This window comes from Malaclemys terrapin, chromosome 9 (assembly GCF_027887155.1).
Source record: "Malaclemys terrapin pileata isolate rMalTer1 chromosome 9, rMalTer1.hap1, whole genome shotgun sequence".
NCBI lineage: Eukaryota > Metazoa > Chordata > Testudines > Emydidae > Malaclemys > Malaclemys terrapin.
Window position 1 is genome coordinate 102,082,152 of NC_071513.1, and position 23,216 is coordinate 102,105,367.

At 47.4% G+C, this 23,216-nt stretch overlaps 1 protein-coding gene across 12 annotated transcripts in view; it reads left to right on the top strand.

The window, feature by feature from the left end:
• LPP (LIM domain containing preferred translocation partner in lipoma) overlaps positions 1 to 23,216 on the top strand; it is a 433,528-nt gene that overhangs the window by 160,201 nt on the left and 250,111 nt on the right. For all 12 annotated transcript variants that reach the window (XM_054039565.1, XM_054039572.1, XM_054039570.1 and 9 more), the window contains one exon: positions 13,950 to 14,151. In XM_054039565.1, coding sequence (XP_053895540.1) covers positions 13,959 to 14,151 — 193 coding nt within the window. In that variant the 5' untranslated portion in view covers positions 13,950 to 13,958. The remainder of the gene's footprint in view (positions 1 to 13,949; positions 14,152 to 23,216) is intronic.

Genomic DNA, 23,216 nt, shown 5'->3' on the forward strand with positions numbered 1-23,216 from the left:
TTCTGAAGAATAAATACTACACCTCTACCCCGATAGAACGCTGTCCTCGGGAGCCAAAAAATCTTACCACGTTATAGGTGAAACTGCGTTTGATCAAACTTGCTTTGATCCGCCCGAGTGCGCAGCCCCCCACACCCCCCCCGGAGCACTGCTTTACCGTGTTATATCCAAATTCGCGTTCTATCGGGTCGCGTTCTATCGAGGTAGAGGTGTATATCTGCAGAGAGCATTGAGACATCTATATACTTTGCAGGCACCAATATGTGGGGGTTGGCTTTGACCCATCAGGCAGCTACCTTTGTGCTGGGCAATTAACTCCTTTGTTTAGTTTGACGCATACTGGTCATGTGCTCTCGTGCCATAGATGTAACTTAAAAACAGAGCACGGCTAAGAACCAGACCTAACTAAAATGCAACAGTACAATTCACTATAGCCCCCTGTTAGCAAACCAGACAGCTCACCAGGCTCAAATCCCTCTTCCTATTCCCCATGCATACAACTTCCTCCTCCCATTCCCATTGTGAAAAGCTGTGGTGAAAATGACGGACTTTGCAGCATATCCCCCAACAAGGGACCAGCTTGTTTGGACCAGTCTAGCAGCAATTTTGTTGCCATTCTGTGAGCCTGTCTAGCTCATAACTGTAGTTTTTAGAAGAGCACATAGATGGCGCACACCTGCATTACTTCATTATTCAAGCCCTGAGCTACATAATTAATGGAGATATCCCATCTCCTAGAACTGGAGGGGACCTTGAAAGGTCATTGAGTCCAGCCCCCTGCCTTCACTAGCAGGACCAAGTACTGATTTTGCCCCAGATCCCCAAGTGGCCCCCTCAAGGATTGAACTCACAACCTTGGGTTTAGCAGGCTCATGCTCAAACCACTGTGTCAAGCTACTAAAGGGGACGAGAACATATGTAACTCGGTCCAACTATCTGACATTTCATAATACAGCATGCCTCTACGGCACTGTCCAGCAGAGGATCTGAAAGTGCTGTACTACCATTCTTGAACCGACTAGCTTAAAAACCCACATAAGTGTTGTTATCCCCAAGATACAGATGGACAGACTCAGGCAAACGGGGAATCCCCTTGCTGCAGGTAACACCGAAAGCTAGCCGCGGAGCCAGGAAAGAATCCAAAGTTCAACTCCCAAGCCTGTGCTTTAGTCACCAGATTGTAGTCACAGTAATAGTGGAACCTGTGGTCTGTATTAATACAAAATAATAAAGGACCCAGGGGGTTTACACCTGATCTGTGGCATCCTGGTCCTTTTTCTGAAACATATTAATTCATCTTTGCTCATTTCCCTACACTTCTGCAATAGTAGATCTTTATTTAAAGAGCCGTCTTCCAAATATAACAAAGCGGCCTGGAGGTCTTTGCTATGCGGCTGTATTTTGCATACGTTGCATCTAAAAAAACCCCACATTTGTCCCAGTGGCTGCAACCTCAGCTTTGCTGACACTGGCAATGGGCTTCATTGGACTTTTGATCACATCGAGGTCTTTCCTTTTACTTTGTGTTGCAGGACTGGGGTTTCAGAACATGAAAATCGTGTCCCCCTTGGTAACAAATCTGTTGTCAGACAGCTTTGAGATTTGGGGTCTCTCAGTGCCGGCGATGGTTCCTATAAAGGTGTTTCTGAACTTCCCTTCCTCTAGGTTTTCATCATATTCTTTAGCATCTGCCTGCCATCAGCTCCCCCTCTCTCCCAGCAGGTGAGGCAGATTAAGGCCAGATCCCTTTGGTTCGTGGGATCCAGGCTTTGCCATGGAAAGGGGCTGTTTCTCCTGCCTCTGTTTGCTAGGTGCCATAGGCTGGCCTCTCAGCTGATGTCTGCGAGCTGCCAAAAATGTGTTACCATGCACTACTCTTTCATAGACTCATAGACTTTAAGGTCAGAAGGGACCATTATGATCATCTGGTCTGACCCCCTGCATGCTGCAGGCCACAAAACCGTCCCTACCCTTTCCTTGACTCTGCTGATGAAGTCCCCAAATCCTGTGTCTTAGTGACTTCAGTTGGCAGAGAACCCTCCTGCTAGAGATCCCTGCCCCATGTTGCGGAGGAAGGCGAAAAACCTCCAGGGCCTCAGCCAATCTACCCTAGAGGAAAATTCCTTCCCGACCCAAAATATGGCGATCAGTAAGACCCCGAGCATGTAGGCAAGAGTCTCCAGCCTAACCCTTGTTAGCCATTATACTGTTTGCCTACCATTGCTTGGTATTCCTCAGCTAATATGTTTTACCATTAAACCATTCCCTCCATAAACTTGTCTAACTTAATCTTAAAACCAGACAGGTCCCTCACCCCCACCGTTTCCCTCGGAAGGCCGTTCCAATATTTCACCCCTCTGACGGTCAGAAACCTTCGTCTAATTTCAAGCCTCTCTTTGGCAGAGAGAAGAAAGGAGCCTCCTCCGCTGAGGAGGATGGTTTCCTCTTGTCTCTTTGGCCATTGCCCAGAGCGAATGCCCTTCCTGTACGATGCTCTGTGTGCTCTCCATCCCCTCCCCACTGCCGGCTGCTTCTGTCTGCCTCGTCCTCCCTGGGTCAGACCCTCAGCTGATGTAAACCAGCCTGGAACCATTTACGTCATTTGCACCAGCAGAGGGTCTGCCTCCTGTGTCTCCATGATAAGGGAGCAATATAGAGAGGAGCGGGGGCGTCGTGCTGTGCTGCGGAAGAGAAAGCACGGAAGGGGTTTGCAGGGTAGAGGATTCGCTCCCTGTTAATGGCTGAGAGCTGGGGAGAAAATATTGAGGGGCTCAGGTGGGAAGAAGTGACCCGTGGACTAGGGAAGAGCTGGACTTTGGCCCTACACAAAGTTGCTGCCCATGCAACCCTCAAGTAGTTGCGTTGGATTTGGGGTCTGGTTGCTTCTTCACCCAGCATGCAGCTAAGCAATAAGTTTGCCCCATCCTTTCTTGTGTGCAGTCATCTCCAGCCCCTGGGATCACCACATTTCTGTTCCATCACCCAGAGCTTTCAACCTGGCCTGGCCCTTTCTCAAGCTGCCCAGACTTTACCCTCCAGACTTGAAATGAAATTAATGGAGATATCCCATCTCCTAGAACTGGAAGGGACCTTGAAAGGTCATCAAGTCCAGCCCCCTGCCTTCACTAGCAGGGCCAAGTACTGATTTTACCCTAGATCCCTAAGCGGCCCCCTCAAGGATTGAACTCACAACCCTGGGTTTAGTAGATTAATGCTCAAACCACTGAGCTATCCCTCCTCCAGACTTACATCATTCCTTGTCATTTTATAAATAAATCTATTAGGCTTCCATCTCCAACTCCTCTCTGTGATCTCAGGCATTCTTTCCACAAGTTTGGAGGTAAACTTGCTAGTACGAGAGGTCTAACCAACTGGACGAAACTTGTCCTGGCTCTTCCCTTCAGGTCCAGCAGTGAGCTTTGCTGCCTCTGCGTCAGCATTTTGGGCAAGACATCTGGTCAGTCCACTTTGCAGCAATTGCCATGGGATCTCTAATGACCACAAGCGGTCGAGGCCTCAGATTAACGTCTTATTCCATATGATTGTGTTTGGGCATGTTGAGGATTGTCTTGTAGAGCAGAAGTCAGGCATCCGCTTGCTCCCTGGCAGAGCTGTGACACGTTCATTAGAGACAGATTAGATTAGCTAGATCTATCTATCTCCAGGGAGTCTGCACTTCTTTTTGTTTCAATGCAGATGGGTCAGTCAAGTTCAATTTATTGGGTTTTCAAAGCATAGTTTGTTCTGACACTGAGATGTGACATGCCTGCAAAAGGAAGACTTCAGTCTTCAGCTTTGTTGTATGTTTTCAGCAGCAGTTGAATCCAAATGGCTCCTGTGTAGCCCTCAAAACTAAAAAAGCCCTAGTGTAGATGCAGCTATACGGGCAAAATATCTCCCCAGTATAACTTATTTCATTTGGGGAACTGGTATAGGCTATACTGGCCAAAAAAACACTTGCTGGTTTAAACGGCATCTCCATTACGAGGATTTGCCAGCATAGCCATAGCAATATAATTATACTGGTAAACCCTTTCGAGTGTAGACAAGGCCTTAATCTGTGGAAGTCTGTAGTCTCCTAAGTGCTGTGGTTGAAGTCCTGTTGTTGAGGCACTTAAAGCCACAGTGACATGGTACTGGAGAATATACTGTAAGGTAGGGGTGGTCAAACTACGTCCCGTGGGCTGCGTCTGGCCCGTCAACCGTTTTAATCTGGCCCTCAAGCTTCTGCTGGGGTGCGGAGTCTGGGGCTTGCCCTGCTTCACGAAGTTCCCAGAAGCAGCATCATGTCTCCCCTCTGACTCCTATGCATAGGGGCAGCCACGGGCTCCACACGCTTCCCCTGCCCCAAGCGCTGCTTCCGCAGCTCCCATTGGCCGGGAACCGCAGCCAATGGGAACTGCAGGGGCGGCAGCTGTGGACGGGGCAGCGCGCAGAGCCGCCTCATGGCGCCTCCACATAGGAGTCGGAAGTGGGGCATGCCGCTGCTTCTAGGAGCTGCTTGAAGTAAACACCTGCACCCCTGATCCCCTCCCGGGCGCCAGCCCTGATCCCCCTTCCACACTCCGAACCTCTCGGCCCCAGCCCTGATCCCCCTCCTGCACCCTGAAATCCTAATTTCTGAAGAAAGGAAACAGCAAATGCTCCGAAGCAGCACTCGACTCCTACAGACAAAGAACAATTCCCAGATTCAGGGAGCGATCAGAAGCAAGGGGGCTAAGAGTAAATCTGCGTTAAAGTTCATGTACACTCAGAAAAGTGACTGCAAAAACAGCACCTTCTTATGCAGCTCATCTGCCCCTAGTGGGTCTGTCTACACCGCGGCTGGCAGACGGATTCACGCTAGTGAGGCTAGACCTAATGCACAAAAAAAGCAGTGTGGACGTTGTGGCTCTGGTGCAGGCTCAGGCTAGCCACCTGAGCTCAGGCCCCGGCAGTCGGGTGAACTTGAGAGACCAACGTGCTGCCTGAGCCGCGGTGTCCACACTGCTTCTCTCAGCGGGCTAGCGGGAGTGTCTATATCCAGGCTTACTCCGAGCTGCAGGAGAGATACGCAGTGTGTCTTGGGGCACATCTACACTACCCGCCGGATCAGTGGGTAGTGATCCATCTATCAGGGATCGATTTATTGCGTCTAGTGTAGATGCAATAAAATCGATCCCCGATCACTCTGCCATCGACTCCGGAACTCCCACCGCGGTGAGAGGTGGAAGCGGAGTTGACTGGGGAGCGGCAGCGGTCGACTTGCCGCCGTCTTCACGGCCAGGTAAATGGACCTAAGATACACCGACTTCAGCTACGCTATTTGCGTAGCTGAAGTTGCGTATCTTAGGTTGACCCCTCCCCCTCCCTCCCGTAGTGTAGACCTAGCCTCAGAGTCACTTGGACTCACGTTAGGTCTACAGACCCAGCCTGTAGAGGTGGAACCAACTTGATTTAGTCTTGCATGTTGTTGTCCAAACCATCAAAGTTCTCCTTGCAGAATCCTTGTTGCTGGTGTGATGTGTGAGAGGCAGAGAACCCATATCCATGGACGTGGGAGGAAGTTTTTTGACTTGTTAACTCTGGAGATTTGACCTGGATATTATTGAGAGAGGATTAAACACGGAACCCTGCATAGTCTAATTACTTTTTAACTGGGATCCTTTACATTTTAAAACAGAAAAATCAGTGATGTTCCTTGCGCAGTTCAACAATGATTAAGGAGTTCAGAAGCGATCATGTTTTGGTTTTTCAAATGGCAGGTACTGATATGAAATTGACGAGGGGAAATACCTTGTGGCAAATCTATCACAGGAGAGCTTGAGGTGCTTTTCTAAGTAACCACAGCACTTCCAAGGGTTGGTTAAAGCCCCCAAATGAGAGTGGAATTTTGACCTCATATCCCTCTTTGGAGGCCATGAGAAATGTAAAAGCCCCACTCCTAGAGCTCACTGGCTACAAATGGAGAAACAAACTCACTTACTGTCTAGAGGGGAATGGGGCCAGGAGAAACGAGCACCTTTGGGCATTTATAAAGAACAAATCTCCCTGGTCAGTCTTGATTTCTGCATTCAACAGAATTAGTGGATGACGGGGACCAAGTAGAGGGTTGGATTTAGATCTAGCGTCTCTTAGGCTGGGAAGGGTACGTGGGTGGCCCCTGGTGCACCTGCAATGTGGCTGTGGGCACTTAGGAGAACAGGGGAGGGGGGACACTTGCACTGCTTGGAGTGTTAGTTGACCCGGAAGGGCCATGTCTTGGCAGGACGCCACCCCTGGATGCTAGCAGAGCAGAGCCATGGTGGGGTTTTACGGCTGCACCTGGAGTCTGCCAATAAGGCAGTCCCTGCCTGCAGGAGTTTACAATGTAAGTTACACACAGATAGTCCAAAGAATGCATTGCACGTGTATGGGAAATTACAGCTCGGTATCAAACCACATGATAAGTGAGCTGACGGGAGGTTCCGTTTCCCTGGTGTTGGTGGATTTTAAGGACGGAGTGGTGATTAGAGGCGTAGGCATAGAAGGAAATGAGCGCCTAGATTAAGGATGGTGCTGGCGGTGTAGAAATAAACATTGGTTTAAACAAAACATTTCTGTCCGTGAGATGCCACCCATGACTTCCATAAAGAGTTTACTTGCTATGGGGACAAATCCTTCGTTCTGTTACACCCCCACAACTCCAGCAACTCCCGAGGAGCATTTGGTCTGCAGTGCAAAAGGAAAGTTGAAATTAAGATTTATTTGGGTAGAGTCTCATTACGGAAGAGTCAGCCTGTCTCAATTCCGTCGGAGACGAACGTGCTGACGCTTTCGAGTGGAGGCAAATTGGTACTCTAGTCTTCCATTGCTTATCTGATCTGAGGGTAAATTGAGTTTGGATCCTCTTCACGTTAGCCCTTTGCTTTCTTTCAGCGGTGAATGGCATCCAGTAATTAAAAGCAAAACAGACCTTGTCAGGCTTTTGTTGTTGTTCAGTGTTATGCTCTTTGATATACCTGGGCTGACATTTTGAGATAATGTGGTCTCGTCTTGGGATTGATGAATTCCAGTTCCCTGTTGCGCTACATTCTTTTATAGCGAGTATTCTCTGAATTATGGCTTTAAGATTGTCTGAATGACAGGACAGGAGCCAATTAGTTTCCTTATCTACACTGCTTGATTCTGCACATTCCTCTTAATGTTACTTATCGTTGGTACTTAAGGTTAGTGCCATATTCGATCAGACCATTGGCCCATCCAGTCTGACTTTCCCCACCTCCAGCAGAGGTCTGATCCCTAATGCCTCAAGCTTCACAGAGTTACAGGTAGCCTGCCCCTTAAGGGCTGAGGGGCCTGGAGCTAGCCAGCCCTGATGGCTGCAGAGATCGTATTCCTCTAGAAGGAGCAGCGGGAACCTGCGGGGAGAAGGGGGAAGCTCTAAAGACTCCTGTAAGGAAGACCCTGAGACCAGGGGAACTTGTCCTAGCTAGGAGGATTGGGAGTAGTCGCCTGCTAAGGCGGGAGGAGGAAGGCAGGGTGTCTCAGAGTGACAGACAGACTTCTGAGGGGGCACTCAAGAGGCGGCCGGCCCTGTAACAAAGCACCAGCTGACTGGTTGTAAGTTTTCACTTGCGATGTACTTGACCATTTTCCCCCGTTTAAGTGACCAGTCCTGGAATACTGTGTTGGGTTCCGGTGTCCACACTTCAGAAAAGGTTTCAGCAGAGAGCTACAAGAATACTTGAAGGTCTGGAAAGCCTGCCGTAGAGTGAGAGACTAAGGAAGCGCTCTCTGTTTTGTTTATCCAAGGGAAGTTTGAGGTGCTTTGATCGTAGTCTACAAGTACCCACACAGAGAAGAGATTTCTGATAATAGACAGTGCTTTAATTCAGCTGAAAAAGGCATAACGAGATCCAGTGGTTGGAAGGTGAAGCTAGACAAATTCAGACTAGAAACAAGGTGTACTTTTGTCAGTGAGGATAATTAACTATTGGATGAACTTACCTAGCGGTGTGGTGGATTCTCCATTATAATAAGTCAAGTCAAGTTAAACACAAGTTATGGGCTTGATGCAGAAATTAGCAGGTGAGATTTTATGGCCTGCTTTACCCAAAGTAGGGATGATCATAATGGCCTCATCTGGCCTTAGAATCGATGGAAGAAGCAGGGTTTTAGGCAGGAATTGGCTGAGGAGAAGGTAGTGGTTTGGGAAACCGGCATTGCCGAGGGGGGTTCCATGGATGGAGAACGCCATGGGAGAAGGCACAGAGTTAGGAGCCTAGAAGGAAATACTTGGAGCATTGCTGTCAGAATGGAGGGCCTGTGCATGTGTGAGAGAGGGAACCAAGATAGGAGGCCAAGGCAGTATTTTGTAGTGCACTGAATGTGAGAGCAAGGAGTTTGCACTTGATATGCTGGCCAAGGGGGAGCCTGTGGAAGGAGTCGGAGGGGATAGGGTCTCGCTGTTGGGGGCGTAATTGGAGACAGAACATGGCAAGTTTGGGATGGTTTGGTTTGTTCAAGTTTGTCAGGAGGGACTCACTGAAGGGAAACTGGCTGACAAATCCGGAATGATTTTCTTGATGAAGAATTGACAGGGACGCAGCAGATGTAATCTGCAGCTTCGCTTTTCAGTCTGCGCTTTCGACCCAGACGGTGACTTCAGTGGCAGCAGAAGCAGGCCCTCAATCCACGAAGTCATCCCGTGTGGGTGAGCAATAATTGTCTCAGACAGCGAGAGGCCGAGGGTGCTTGAGAGCGGTTAGTTTCCCCAGGGTGGCAGATGTGTAGTGGAGAGCCACAGGGATTCATAGCGAGTCTGAGTGTGTAAAGCTGCCTGGGGTGTGGCACGGACAATAACAATTGTCAGCATCCTTCCTTTCCATTTCTACCCTGTCACCCCCTCTTTGAATTCCTTCACTGATTTCCTGTCTCCAATGTCAGATCCGCGCTCCCTGCCCTCGCTGCCTTGGCTCTCCACCGCTGTCCGTCTGCCTGCATGTCTGCTCTCATGCCACTGCTCATGTTCTGCCATGCCATCCATCTTAATGCTCCTTTTGCTGCTTCCACCATTCCGGTGCCTTGTCTCCCTCTACCCCTGCAACCTCCTCCCTCCTGTCATACATGGGGCCCCCTCTCTCTCCTCCTCTTAGTGTCTCATTTCTTTCACCACTGATTTCTCTGTCCCCTTGTGAAGTCCTGCACCTACCTATTATTGAGCTATTAAAAAACGTGCAGTTTGCATAAAACTAAAGCAGGCAAAAAATCACTTCTGTAACTATTACTAATTCAGTGAAGTGTTTGGAGATGCATCTGTAGGAAGCATGAATCGCTAACCTCATAGTTAGGCATTGATGCTAATCTCGGATTTTCCGGGGTGTATGTTCTCACTTGCTGGGAAAAAAAATCAGATCTGGTGAGTAGGTGTGAGAAGGTCTGAGCTGAATGTAGGACTTAGTTTCATGTTCACGAGATGCGATGGTGGGCTTAATGGGCTGATCCAACTCACATTTGGATAGGGTTATGGATTTGGTGGGGTTTACATTATCAGCATTAAGTTATAAGCCCAAGTGGTGCCATTTTGGTTTTTGGTCTCCATTGTGAAATGACTGCATGGTTGACACCATTGGCAGGGTGTGGCAGAGTAGGATTGCGGTGCATCTACAGTGTTCACGTAGGGGCTGTACCTGGACTAGTAGAAGTTTTATAGGTCAAGATTGAGAAGCACTGAGGGAGAGGTGGGGCTGTCCGCTTATCCTGCACTGCACCTGTCCTCTTGTTGCCCATTTAACCAGTCACACTAACATGTGCATTTTAAAAAAGCAAAGTTTGGTTTTAGCTGCTGAGTCAATCATTTTCCTTTTTGTATTTTGTGAGACTTGCAACGTGAGTGGATGAATTTTGCTTGTCTTAGGGTATGTCTACACTACCCGCCGGATCGGCGGGCAGTGATCGATCCAGCGGGGATTGATTTATCGCGTTTAGTCTAGACGTGATAAATCGACCCCCGAGCCCTCTCCTGTTGACTCCTGTACTCCAGCGCCGCGAGAGGTGCAAGCAGGGTCGATGGGGGAGCGGCAGCAGTCGACTCACTGCGGTGAAGACACCACGGTAAGTCGATCTAAGTACTGGAGCTGGGAAAAGGGAACTTGTTTGGGACATCTTAACTGGCATAGATCGAGAGGAGAGAAAAAAATACACAGGAGAAGATGAGCGAGGACAAAGGAGGAACAGAAAAGACTAAAGGGGAAATAATAAAAAATATCAGAAAAATACTTTCGAGACTAGGAGAGCCAGGGTCACGCACAGGCTCAGAACGAGTGGCTGAGATACACCAGTGCGGTCGCTGGGTTCCCAAATTGGCCATTAATATGTTCTAGTCTTTAGGCTCATTAATTGCAAGGTTCCGTCGCTGTTTTGCTCAGCCCACTGCACTCGCTGCTGCTGAGATTGGCATTACTAATTTGGCCCTTCAGCCCATGCTACGTCGTGTTGTGAATCTCTCAGATGGCATAGGCTCCTTGGGTCATGTCACTATGTGGGTGGGAGACGAATCAGGTGTTGTAGGAAGTAGCTTGAACAGCTTTGTGGGTACACTTGTTGCGGCGTCTATAGTGAGATAATGCCCCAGTGTGGTGCTAGGGGGCGCTGTTCCCTGGGATGTGCCATATTCCAGATGCCATGTAAATGCTGGGCATTCCCCGCCCAGCCCAGTTGGAATTAAACTCCAGGGCACCTTCAACAGTGCGCAGTGCGGTTGATTAGCCCTCCTGGCCGAGGGGCTGCACTGCTTCTTTGCACGCAGGCTGTTAGCGTGCTTTGATCGCTTTGATCTGGAGACGGGGGGGATGTGGGAAGAGGAGGGGGATCATCTTTGTTTCGGTGAGAACTTGTTTCTGGTTCCGTAAACCCCGGCTCTGGGAACAGCAGGTAGCAGGATAGCGAGGAGCGGTGAGTGGGATTTCCTCTCTGGCCTCGTGGGTGGACCTGCCTTCCATTTCTTGCTTTCAGAATGATGCTGTCATCTGGTAAGATGAGACCAAGAAGCAGGGGGTGGAGGGTGGTCACCTGGTTCGCTGGGGCTCTGCCCCGGAGAGTTGTTGCTGGTGTGAATTGTGTTGCGTGCGGCATCTCAGCAGCTCCACTAGGGAGCATAACGTTCAGAGTCAGTTCAGAGGCACCTGCGGCGCTACGGCTATCTTCTTTTAGAACTGCGTAGTTCCTGCCAGGTCCGCAGCACTGATTGCACCAGCCGGCCTGTGATGTTTTATTTCTCCATCAGTGGTGGGTCTCCTCTTATTGGGGGCGATTTCTGTGTTGGCTGGATTAAGTTGGGTGCGAGCCCTTGGCTGGGAGGGAAACTGTGGACTGAACATTTAGATCCAGGATGTGGAAAATGAGGCGCACAGCAGTGAAATGGATTGGTGCAGGTCCCACAGGGGGTTTATGGTAGAGGCAGGGGTAGAACCCAGATCCCCAACTCTACCCTGTGCTTTGATCACAAGATTATCCTTACCAGTGGAATTAACTCCTCACATAGGGAGTTGTTGCTGTCTGGAATAAATAATCCATGACCGTAATAAATACAATTCTAATTGCTAAGTTAATTTTAGAAAGGCACTGGTGTGAATAGGCCGGTCCCTCTTCTATTGCCCACCACAGCAAAGACACATGTATTCTCAAATAGCAAATCCCCGAGGCTGGACTGTGCTTACAAACACAGGACAAGCCTGGGCTTCTTCCTGTGCTGTATTTTTTGGACTCCCCCCTCTATCACCTGTTGCCTCTTAGGTGGATTCTGCTTTTTATGCTTCTCGGGGGAAATAGTGAGATGCAGCTGTTCTGCCTGCCATGGTGAGTCAGCAAAGTAACTCTGCATCCCCCCGCACCCAGGGTCCTAAAGCTTGGCACACCTGGTCCCCATTATACTAATCTTTAGAAGTATATTCTGAAGAGTGAAGTCTAGATGATCAAGTTAGGACAGGCTTCAATGTGTGTCCAGGTGTATCACCATGCTGCTGAAACATTTCCTTAGAGCCATGTGCATCCATGTGCGGAATGTGAGGGGCATGTGACGGAAGTTTTTACTTCGCAGCGCCAAGAATGTGCCTGTGTCGGCAGGGTGTGGGGTACGGCAGCTGGGCTCTACAGCGGAGTCCGTGAGGAGATGTTTGGTCTCCAGCGGCGGTGGTAGATGGCAGAAGCAGCTGCCCATTTTCCTTCAGAGTTCAGCTGCTGACCTTCAACAGGTGATTTGTGACGGCCACTCCTGGCTTAGGAAAACCTCTCCGTGAGAGACATTCGCCTGGATTTCTGTGCGTGCGACCGCAGAGTTGTGTCAGAGTGGTGAGAGCGCTGCAGCCCTGCAGAGTTCAGTAATCATTTCTCTCTACGGGCTTGCACACCTGGCAGCATTCACTCCCCCTCGCTCCGTGGACAGTTCTCACCAATTAATACATTCATCTGCGGGAGCTAGAACTGCCCTCATGCACCAGCCCTGTCGGAATGCGATGGGAGAGCAGCTCTCTCTGCAAATCCTGCCAGAGACTCGGTTGTCTCGCCGTTCACAGCTGGAGGTGTTTTTTCACAACAGTGATCAGATAATGTTGTCCCTGGCTCCGTCGTCTTCCTGCGCGGATTCTTCCCATGCTTTCTGCTTTAGTTGATCAAAGGAAACCTCTTCACATCCAGTCTCCCGAGCCTGCTGGGGTTTTGTTGCCTGGTGGAATTCTCCTAATCTAAACAAGAGTATGTGGGGCTGAAGTGAAGGCAGGCAGTGGATGCAAAATGAATTAACCCCTTCAGTACTGAGAGAGTGGATGTCACAGGGGACTAGTAAAGGAATATGTGGCCTTTACCGCCTTGCCATTGTTCACATTCATCTTACATAGATAATGACTAAAAGTCATTGACATCGGATGGCTGTTTGATGGCCTGTGTGGAAATGCATTGGTTGGTTTCAGTGCAGTCCCTAGTGGACGGATGTTTCTGAGTCAATTTTTTCAAAGCATCTAAATCTGGTTTTCAGAAGTGATTTAGAGGCTTAGGAGCCTAAAGCCAAGAATTACATAAATAACTAGTGATTTTGTTTGCCTCCGTTTTCATGTGTCCAAGTTGAGGCCCCCGGAAGGGGCCTGATTTTCAGAGGGTGGGTGTCCAGCGCTTTCTGAAAATCAGCATGCTTGACAGTGTCTTGAGTTGGATGTCCAAAAACAGAGGCGTCCAAAATTAGTTGTTTTTGAAAATGTCAGCCTGAGAAGTTTCCTTGAAAGTCAATGGGATTGTGGCTGCTTAGGGCCTGAATGAGCTTTGAATATGGGAGTAAGGCTCTTTAAGGTGAAATTTTCAAAAGCCCCCATCAGTCTGTATGGGCACTCTTCACCATGGTATCTGAGCACCTCACTGACACTGCGGAATGTATCCTCACAGCATCCTTGCAAAGTTAGGGCAGTTTTATCCCCATTTTACTGAGGCACGCAGAGATTTTCCAAGCCCTCCTTCATAGCAGGGAAATCATCAGCACAGTTTCATTAGTGGTCCCGCTTTGTGGCAGCCTTGCTCTGGAGGCTAAGATTTGAACGGGTTGTGGAATTGGAAGCAACCATCATGCTGAGAACCCCTGTTTGAAACTCAAAAGGGAGGTGGAGCCAATTCCTCCCCCACTGTCTTGCCAGCACGCCTCTGATCATACCTTTGATCTGGGGAGGGGGCCTACCTCTCAGAGTAAGAGGGGTGGGTGGGATTCAGCTCCATCCTAGCTCTCTTTGCTGAGAGGGCAAAGCTGCTGCCTCTGACATACTGTTGTAGGGATAATTAGACAAATTCATATGCCAAGCCATAAAGAGAAACCTTCACATACACACAGGTTTTTGTGTATTTGTATTTTACAGGTAAATAAAAAGAAGTTCCTAGGATTTTTTCCCCCCTCTCCCAATTTAAAAACCTAATGTGCATGGTGGGTTTTTTTTCTTCTCATCCTTCCCCAGATCTGAACCATGTCCCACCCATCATGGCTGCCGCCAAAGAACACCAACGAACCCGTCGGACACGTCACTGCGAGAATGGAGACCACGCACGCTTTTGGGACCCCCAGCATCTCTGTGTCCACGCAGCAGTCGCCAAAGAAATTTGCACCAGTTGTTGCTCCAAAGCCAAAGTACAATCCATACAAACAGCCGGGGAGTGATGGTAAGAAACCTGTGAAAAGGAGCTTGATGGCATGGGGAGTTCTCCATGCGATCGCTGCGAAATACAAGGGCGTTTCCCTGGTGAAACTGACCCCTGGGCTGTGGGCCAGCATGCTGTGTTTTCACCGCCAAGTCCTGCGCGTGTTGTGTGTGTGTCTGCCCGGGAGTGAATTTCACCCATCCTATAGATCTGATTTAGGGGAATTACCCCTTATGCTATATGCTCATGAGTTACTCTAGATTACCGATACCTTCTTTGAGGTTACCTGGTTACAGAGCAGTTCAAATGAAAATCTTGGGGTAGCTTTGGAGCGTGTGCCTTCCAGCTATCCTCACGTTATTTTAAAAAAAAAAAAAAAATCATTTTGGGCCCCCTCTTATTTTCTTAACAGTTGATGCCGACATTCATTTTCTAAGGCCATTCCTTTCAAGGGGTTCATGCATTTGGTGTGTAACCACTTGGGCTGATCCAAAGACGACGTGCTCCAGAAGAAATTGCAGTGTCTGGGGGAGGGTTAGGGCTTGTGCGCTGGCTCCGTGGGAAGTACCAGGCAAAGTACTAAGTCTGGGGATGTGGCAGCATGATAGGGCAAGTTGTTGGCAGAACTGCAGTCCAACCAGTTGGATGAATTCAGGATTACGGCTCCTCCAGTACCCCAAATTCTTAAGAATTAATATTTTAAATGAATAATTATTTATTTGGATATTCATATGACTGTTGCAACAGCATCTGGACACGTTATAGAATCATAGAACATCAGGGTTGGAAGGGACCTCAGGAGGTCATCTAGTCCAACCCCCTGCTCAAAGCAGGAGCGATTCCCAGACAGATTTTTGCCCCAGATCCGTAAATGGACCCCTCAAGGATTGAACTCACAACCCTGGGTTTAGCAGGCCAATGCTCAAACCACTGAGTTATCCCTCCCTCAATTATATAATTAAAACAAAACCTGAACTCACATGGCCTAACAGGACATAACAACAACCACAGATACTTTGGCACTCCTCCACCTACCACTTTATAAACACCCTACGTTTAACACACTCTATCAGATACTTGGCCCACGTGCTGAATCGTGATGCTTGGTGTCTTGTAGACCCAACCAGCAGAACGCGGAAGATCCAAAGTGAGGGACACTCAACTGAGAGATCCTCTGGGGCTCAGCCCCTGTCACTTGTCAGATGAAGCTCCTCCAAACTTCTGAATTGGTCAAGGAGGGTTAGTGGCAAGACTTCCATTGATCGTAACAGAGAGACAAGGTGGGGGAGGTGATATCTTTTATTGGACCAACTTCTGTTGCTGAAAGAGACAGGCTTCTGAGATGCACAAAGCTCTTCTTCAGGTCATCTTGGTTGTAATTTGTGAGAGATGGGATTCCTGACTTGTTGGCATATGGGAGTTCTGTTTGCACAAGAATAGCCATAATAGATTATGATTACAGCGGGTTGAAAAATGCGAGGGGTTTTTCCTGTGAATTTTTTCAATTCTATGTGGGAAAACCACAAAAGGAAACAAAAATTTCATTTTGATTTGGTTTTTGAAAACTGGAAAAATTCAGTTTTTAATTTCTGGGTTTTGAATTTTCTGGATCCCCTTTCCTTTCTGTCTTCCTCAGAGTGCAATCAAATGAATCATGTCTTGGAGGGAGAGGGGGATGGTTCATGAGTCAGTTTTTCCCTCCCCCCCCCCCCAACCCCCCCTGTAAGTTTTCTAAATTTCTCCAGTTTGGGAAAAGTTATGGAGCAGCTAAAGAAAAACAAAAAAACCCAAACAAACAAATAAAAAATGAAGCGCGGAAGCTCTGCCACTCTGGGACTTTTCAAAAACATCCCTAACTTTTGAAAAGTTGGAACAGCAGAATTTTGACACTCTAGCTTTTCAAAAGTTGGAGAAGTTTTTAAAGGTTGCAAAGTAGAAAAGGAAAACTAAAAAAGAGAGTGTAAAAAGTGAAAAAGGATCCCTCAAACGGTAGACTTCACTCATTCTTTTGCATCCATTGACAAGACATGGGTGAGAGAGAGGGAAAAACATCAAGTGAGAAGAAGTTTTCCACTGGAGTTGCTGGGGAGGTGGGTGATTGGATGGGAGAGAGATATTATCTTCTTCTCTCATGTCTTTTGTACCATGCAGCTCTTGGGTTAGGAGAGGGAGGAACTGATAAGAAACGAACAGCACAGGGGAGGGAAGCTTCCTGTGATTAACGCTCAGATCTGAGACATGTGGCATGACTCTTTCCCTGTGGAATACCACGTCTCATTGGACCCGGTCCTGCCCAGGGTGAAACTCGCAAGGCAGTCCCATTGAAGCCACTGAGATGAGTGTACACAGCACCTTGTAGGAGACACTCCGCATTTCTCAGCATCGGGACGACGTCTCGTCTTGGAGATCACATGGTCATTCGAGGAGCCTGGAAGGCTAATGGTGCTGAGGAAGAGCTATTCAGGGATGTGGTGTGATACACAGCTTGCTGAAGTCCTGCCAACAGCCAGCCCGTCCAAACCCATTAGCTCAACTGTATCTGAATTTAAGAATGCTAGACTTCTGGGATCCAGGAGAGAAGGCGGGGCCATTACAGAATATTTAGCCCATAATGCTTCATTCCCTTTTTATTGCTCCATTGTCTCAGCAATGCTCCCTAACTGTTTCCTCAATGACCTTGATTTGTTTTTGTTGCAACAAGCTAGCCTGGGAGGCACTGGGGATGGCTGATGGCTGCCTGTGCAAAGAAGCCCGCCCAGTTACCTTGTCTGAATTTGTTCTTCCATTCTCATATACGCCTCTTTCTACTTAGCTGTGAAACTGGAAACTCGCGAGCTGCACTTCCCGTTTGGACTCTGGTATATTAAGTCTCTCACTCCCTGCCCCCAAATAACTTCACAGGGGTGTTTAATTTTCTTAAGGCTTGAGAAGAGGTGCAGTTTACAAAGTCATTCTGCTAAAGGTGACTGGAAGCAAAGGGATCTAGCGCAAGTGGAAGATTGCAGAACCGTGTCCTAAGGCTGTAGTGGTACAGACGTAGCTGCACAAATCATGCCCTCGCACAGCAGCTGCTGCCAGATCCGTGTCATTAAAATCAATTGCCCATTTAAAAGCGGCTGCAGGGGCATTATCAGCACATGCTCTTTACTAGTTTCTCCAGATTGTCACTTGTAGCATTGGGGAAGCCAGGTCCTCGGGGCTAACATCTCTTTTAAGATGTGTCACTTGTACAGCCTGTACCTTTTTCCGCTGATCGGCCTGTGTTTTTCTTGAGTGAATTGAAAGTGCTGATGAAAGTTGCCGGAGTAAAGCCCTGGGGCCCAAAGGCCTCTCTGCATGACATGGAAAGTGGCCGTGACATGACACCATGTTGCCTTCCAATCAAACCTTTGGCCCCTCCACTTGCACTAGGATACTTTTTGTTGACATTTAGTGTTCTATCCTCTTTCGATTACACAGTGCTTCCCGACCTGAGCTCTGCCTTTCCCTCACACCCAACTCTCCTGCCCGCAGTTACAAAAAGTGGGGGAGTCAGGGGAAGCTATTAAAATATATTAGGCAGAAATAGATAGAATTTTAAAATTATCTATAAACAATGATTAAAAAGGGAAACAAAAGCTAAACAAAAAAAGTAGAATGAGCCTGTTTTAAAAATACCATTGTAATGTTTTAGACTATGTAAGGGGGTCGTTGTAACACTCTGCCTTCCCTGGGGCAGGTTATGATACTGTTTCGTTGTGTCTTGTTTTAAACTAGATTTGTTAGCTCATTGGGACAGAGACAGGGGGGCACTGACCCTACCTGGTGCCTCTGGGTACCATTAGAAACAGAAGAATAGACAAGACCACAGTTCTGATTCCTGGGCTTGTTCCGTTTCTGCTGCGTAGCAGAGGCCGCATGCTGTTGTGTTTCTATAGGGCCTACAAACACCGTACTAAGTACTAAACCGCCACAATATGGGCCAGATTTTCAAAGGGGTCCAGCTCCAGCTTTCCCTATCGTGACGCTTACGGCCTGATTTCCAAAAGGGGCAAAAGCCAAAGTACTGAGCGCTTTTGTTTCGATGCCTAACTGGGAGCTGAGTTCTTTGGAAAACCTGGCCCTCAGTAGCTATTGGGTATTTGTGCTGTTGTGTTTAGTTTCTCAGAGGAGGAGTGGCAGCTGTTACAGATGTAGGTCAGGACTTTTCTTGTTCGATGTTACCTGTTCTAAGGTCTGGAAAACATGAGCAGAAGTCACCGCATCACGGCATGTTCGATTTGGTACTGCTTCCCCCATGCACTAGTGTCTCCAACTGGCCTTTTTCTTTGTTCTGTGCAGCACATCCGTGCACTGTTCAAAGCAGGATCTTAGCAGAAAGGCTCAGTGATCGTCAGACTTTCTTTAATGGAACCAACTTCTGATTGTTCCTTTTCTTTTCATCACTTGAGCTTTTCTTCACCCTTGTTGCCCAGGTTAGTCTGCAGATCCGACTAGCTGCCATTGTTGTTGTTGTCTTGTTGCTACTTTTATCCCTGTTTTTATGCTCTGGCTACATGGCACTTAATGAATCATCAAGAGGTTGCTGAGGTACAAGTCTACACGCAAGGGCATTGTGGAAGAGGAGCCTTATTGACCCAAGGCAGGAAGAAGATGAAGCGAGCGTGTGGGAGGCAGGAGCCAAGACTCAAGTCTGCTGCATTGTAGTGATCGGTCACATAGCAGAATTATCTGAACTGAGGACATTTACCAAGCAAATAAAATCCCGCTGGTGTTAACAGGAGTGGGAGCCATATCATGGGCAGTGTTCATGCGGTCAGACCTGCTTCCCCAGTGTGTGCATTAGACATGCCAAAAGCTGCAGTGGTCCCAACCGGGGCTAACACCCGATCGGGTGAACTGATGGCTGTTTCTTTTCGTAAATTTCCCCAGCTTAGACCAGTGCCTGCTGTCTGCCCATATGTATTGTCCAGATCACATGTTCCTGTGTCCTTATAGCTGCTGATTATGGTTCTTTACCTAAATGTCTTCCATGAAAACTATGGGGAAGTGGGTTGAATTTTCTTCTTCTTAACTGTATCCAGGAACACACCATAAATCATTCTCCCTGATACCTTATTACACCGTGTTCTCATTTCACTTTATAAGATTCTGTAGCAGTGCCTGGCATTTTAATAAGCTCAGCCCTAGGGCATACACATTCTTGTTCCGAGTGGGCCTGATCCTGAGAGCTGTGAGCATTGAAGTCAATGAGAGCTGCGTGGGTGGGCTCTTTTTCCTGTGCCACTCATACTCTGTGAATTGTTCCACACCCCATTCCTCGGGTTCCAGCTTTTTGCTCAGAAACAGAGGACTCCATCAGGCCCGATCTATAATAAATTTGTCTCTGTCTTTATAGACAAAATTCTGCCCAGAATAACATGTGCTTTTAGGAGAAAAATGACTTAATCCTGCTTTCATTGACGTCAGAGGCATAACCCCCACGGACTTCAATAGGAACAGGTCTAAATATACTCAGTCCGCTCCCTGGTTTTACGTGCAATACTATGTGTGTAACATAACAGCCATCAGGGGAAGGGGACTCACTGCGTTTGTGTTGATAGAAGAGCACCGGCAATAGATCTCAAGGATAGAAAGGATTAAAGAATATCTTCCTCCTGCTGTGTTGCAGTCATGGTCTCATTCCTTTCGCTGTTCTGTAATCAGCGCTGCGGTCTCTGCTCCAGTTTCAGTACAGAACAGAGACTTGGGGTGACTTTAAATTACCTCACAAATACTGCTATGTGCCCTTTCCTTCCCTCACCGCTTTGCAGGTAGAGAATTGAGGCACAGAGAGATTACGTGACGTGCCTCAAGAAATCCATGGCTGAGCAGGATTTCAAAATAAAATGAAAGCTCAAATTCTCATGACTCCAGAGGCTGGGAAAAAAGACCAAATATCCCAGGACTCCTGATAAAATCCCAGGACTTGGCAACACTCTACAAATGCAAATCTAGCAGAACTCATGGGGTTCTGGCAGTTTGCCTATGTAGCCCCTCTGTGTTGCAGTTTCCTCCTCTCTGTTACGGAGGGTAGGTGTGCAAAAGTGTAACAGGTTAGACAGTTGTGGTACCCTCAGAATGTAGGGTTTATTCCCTGGACCTCCAAATTTAGAGATGAGTACCCCTCCCCCAGTGTACAATCCAGGGCCATGTTTTCTCTGTCAGAGGCACTGTGGACTCGCTTCACAACATTTGCTACCTTCGCTCATGGCAGTGCATCACTGGAAATGTTATGATCACTGCTGTCGATGTCTTTTCCTTATATTCTGGCACCCTGGGTGAATATAATACCAGCAAGAGCGGGAGCAGTTAATAGAAACTAAATGAAGGGACGAGAACCAAAGAAGACCTACCTTTCTCTTTCTTTCTTTCTTTCTTTCTTTCTTTCTTTCTTTCTTTCTTTCTTTCTTTCTTTCACTAGCTGTTCTTTTGGGTGACACTTTTGGAGTCAGTACTGACAGGAGGACTATGTGCAATTTTTTGCTCATCCCCTTCCATTTAACTTTTTTTTTTTTTTTTTTTTGCCCAGGGGAGAGGGTACGTTTGTTACTTGTGAGAAGAACCTCAATACCATGCTGGCTTCAAGCCAGAGATAGCGGGTGCTGTGTCTGTGAAAGCTTCATCCCTGCTGCCACTGGTCCACTTGCTCTGGACCTGCAGCACGCTCCCTGTGTTCTGGCGCATGGAGACTCTTGAGTAGAGACTGCTAATTTTGTTCTGTGTCTGCTAGGGACTAGGAATGTGAACGGTCAGGCTCCCTTTTACTTGTACCCAAAGAAACGTATTGAATCTTGTGTGCAAGAGCTACTGTCAGCATCTCTGTCTAATTTTCAAAGCCCGTGTATGGGTTTACTGGAGTATATGATTCCACCTACCCCTCTGATATTGGCAGCTCATAGAAGCTAAACTGGGCAAGCGTCTGTTCTAGACTTGGCTGGGACGCTGAAAAGGAAAAATCCAGGGTGGTATTGGTGATCCACTAAGTTCTACTCAGCTCTGTGTGTTTGATTTGAACCATACGTCAGCATGGGGACAGGTTATAGATTTTAGATGTAATAGATTATAAATCCAGAAGGGACCACTATCGTCATCTAGTGTGACGGGGAAGTTCTGCTGATGCTGGTGCTGTCTTTTGCATGAGACATAAATAGGAATTCCTAATCAGCTGTGCTATCGCTTTGCAAGAGCAGGAGTGTTTCCCATCATATCCTGTCCATTCTGCCTCCTTAGAATTCCCTAGTTTCAAACCAGGTATGGTATTCTTTCCTTCCTGCCTCAAACTGTTGTGAAGTATTATAAGCTGTTAAAACAGCTGCTGTGTTTCACCCCAGAGGGGGCAGCCTCTCAGTGATGAAACTGATGAATCTATTCTGGGCCAGCGCCTGTAAGATGCTGAGCACTTGTCACTCCCATCATGCTCTCAGCTTCTTCCAGGATTGGGTCCATGATCTGTAAAATACTTCGGGCTCATATGGATGGAAAAATAGAATTGTGAGATATTATTACTGCTCTTGCTGATGCTAATCACACCCTGCTAACGTATTTCATTCTCACTGCACTTAAGCAAACACCCAAATTAGCTCTTGCCTTTTCAAGTGTGTAAGCCTTTCTAAAAGGAATTGTGTTATGGAAGAAATATTAACTCTTTATCCATGTAGTTCTGCTAACGAATGAAGCAAACTGAACAAATGCAACCTCTTCATGTATTAGTCACTGTCAAAGCTGCATCATCCAGGGACTATTGCAAAATAAAGCCCACAAAATTAACAATGATTCAAACCTCCAGTTCCCTTTGCGGCGGCGGCTCTGCCACCATCTGCATTCGAGTTTTTAAAAAAGCTGGAGTAATCATCAAGAAGTGGTGGTTGAAGGGAGGGGCAGGAGGTTTCCTCACAGGGGGCTAGTACAGCAACCCCTCCGGAAGTCTCCATTGATTTTTCTCTAATAACATCCTCTTCCCTATCGGTTGAGAACCAAATGAAACCATTTGGTGATTAGTGGTTGTTCTCACTTACACAGCAGTGGTTTTAATTCAGTCTTTAGTAACTGGAGCTATACTGGGTAAGCCTGAGGCCAGATTCTGGTGCCCTTCCTCATATGGAGTGGCACCTTTGCCATGAGGCCTGTAAAAACCTTGACAACAGGTAGGCTGCTGATGTGTTGAGGCCCCTGTCTCTCATGCTGAGTTGCGTCGTCTCGTCGTTCTCTATTGCTCCACCTATTGTCTTTTGTCCTATACCTAGATTGTCAACTCTTTGGGGAGGGACTGTCTTTTTATTCTGTGTTTGTACAGCCCCTAGCACAGTGGGGTTCTGGTCCTTGAATGTGGCTCCTGGAAATAAAAACCCTACTCCCTAAGTAGTTCCATTGGTCTCCTTGTGGTGATATCAGAGTAAGATATTGTGTGAGTGATGGGATCAGCATCTGGCCATTAGATCTAGATAAATGGGTAGATCTAATGCATTTGCTTTGCTTTCAGGTTGAAATGTTCTTCTTTGAAATATCACCGTGGGTAATGGTATTGGGTACGATGAGACATCCAACGGGTGCATAAAAACTACTACAGAACCAATATACTTATCCCTAGTTCACAAAATGTCAAGTCAAGCAACCTGATTTTATTAATGATTTTTATTACGTTCTGTTAGAATTACAAATAGGAAACTTCCCGAGGCTTTGGGATACATAGCCACTTACTTGGGAGCTACTTGAATTAATATCTAGCCTTGTTTTTCACTTTGGTGAACAGAATTGCACTTTTCTTTGTTTGGTTTAATAAAGCCAGCATTATATTCTTTGACAGGTAGACTTTTTCCAAGCTGCATTTTCTCTTTTCTCATGTCTGTCTGTCTCTGTTTTCTTTCAAGATGCTATATTTAATTTTTCCACATCATTATTTCGGGCTTTGAATAGTGATTCATCTATGCAGTGGCCTGTTCCGTGAACCACAATAGTTTGGGTAGAAAAAAGAAAGGAGGAGGTTGGTTTGGGGGGGATGGGATGATCTGACACACTCTGGAATGGAAACAAGCCATCTTTTTATAACTCAAATTGCAAACATCTGG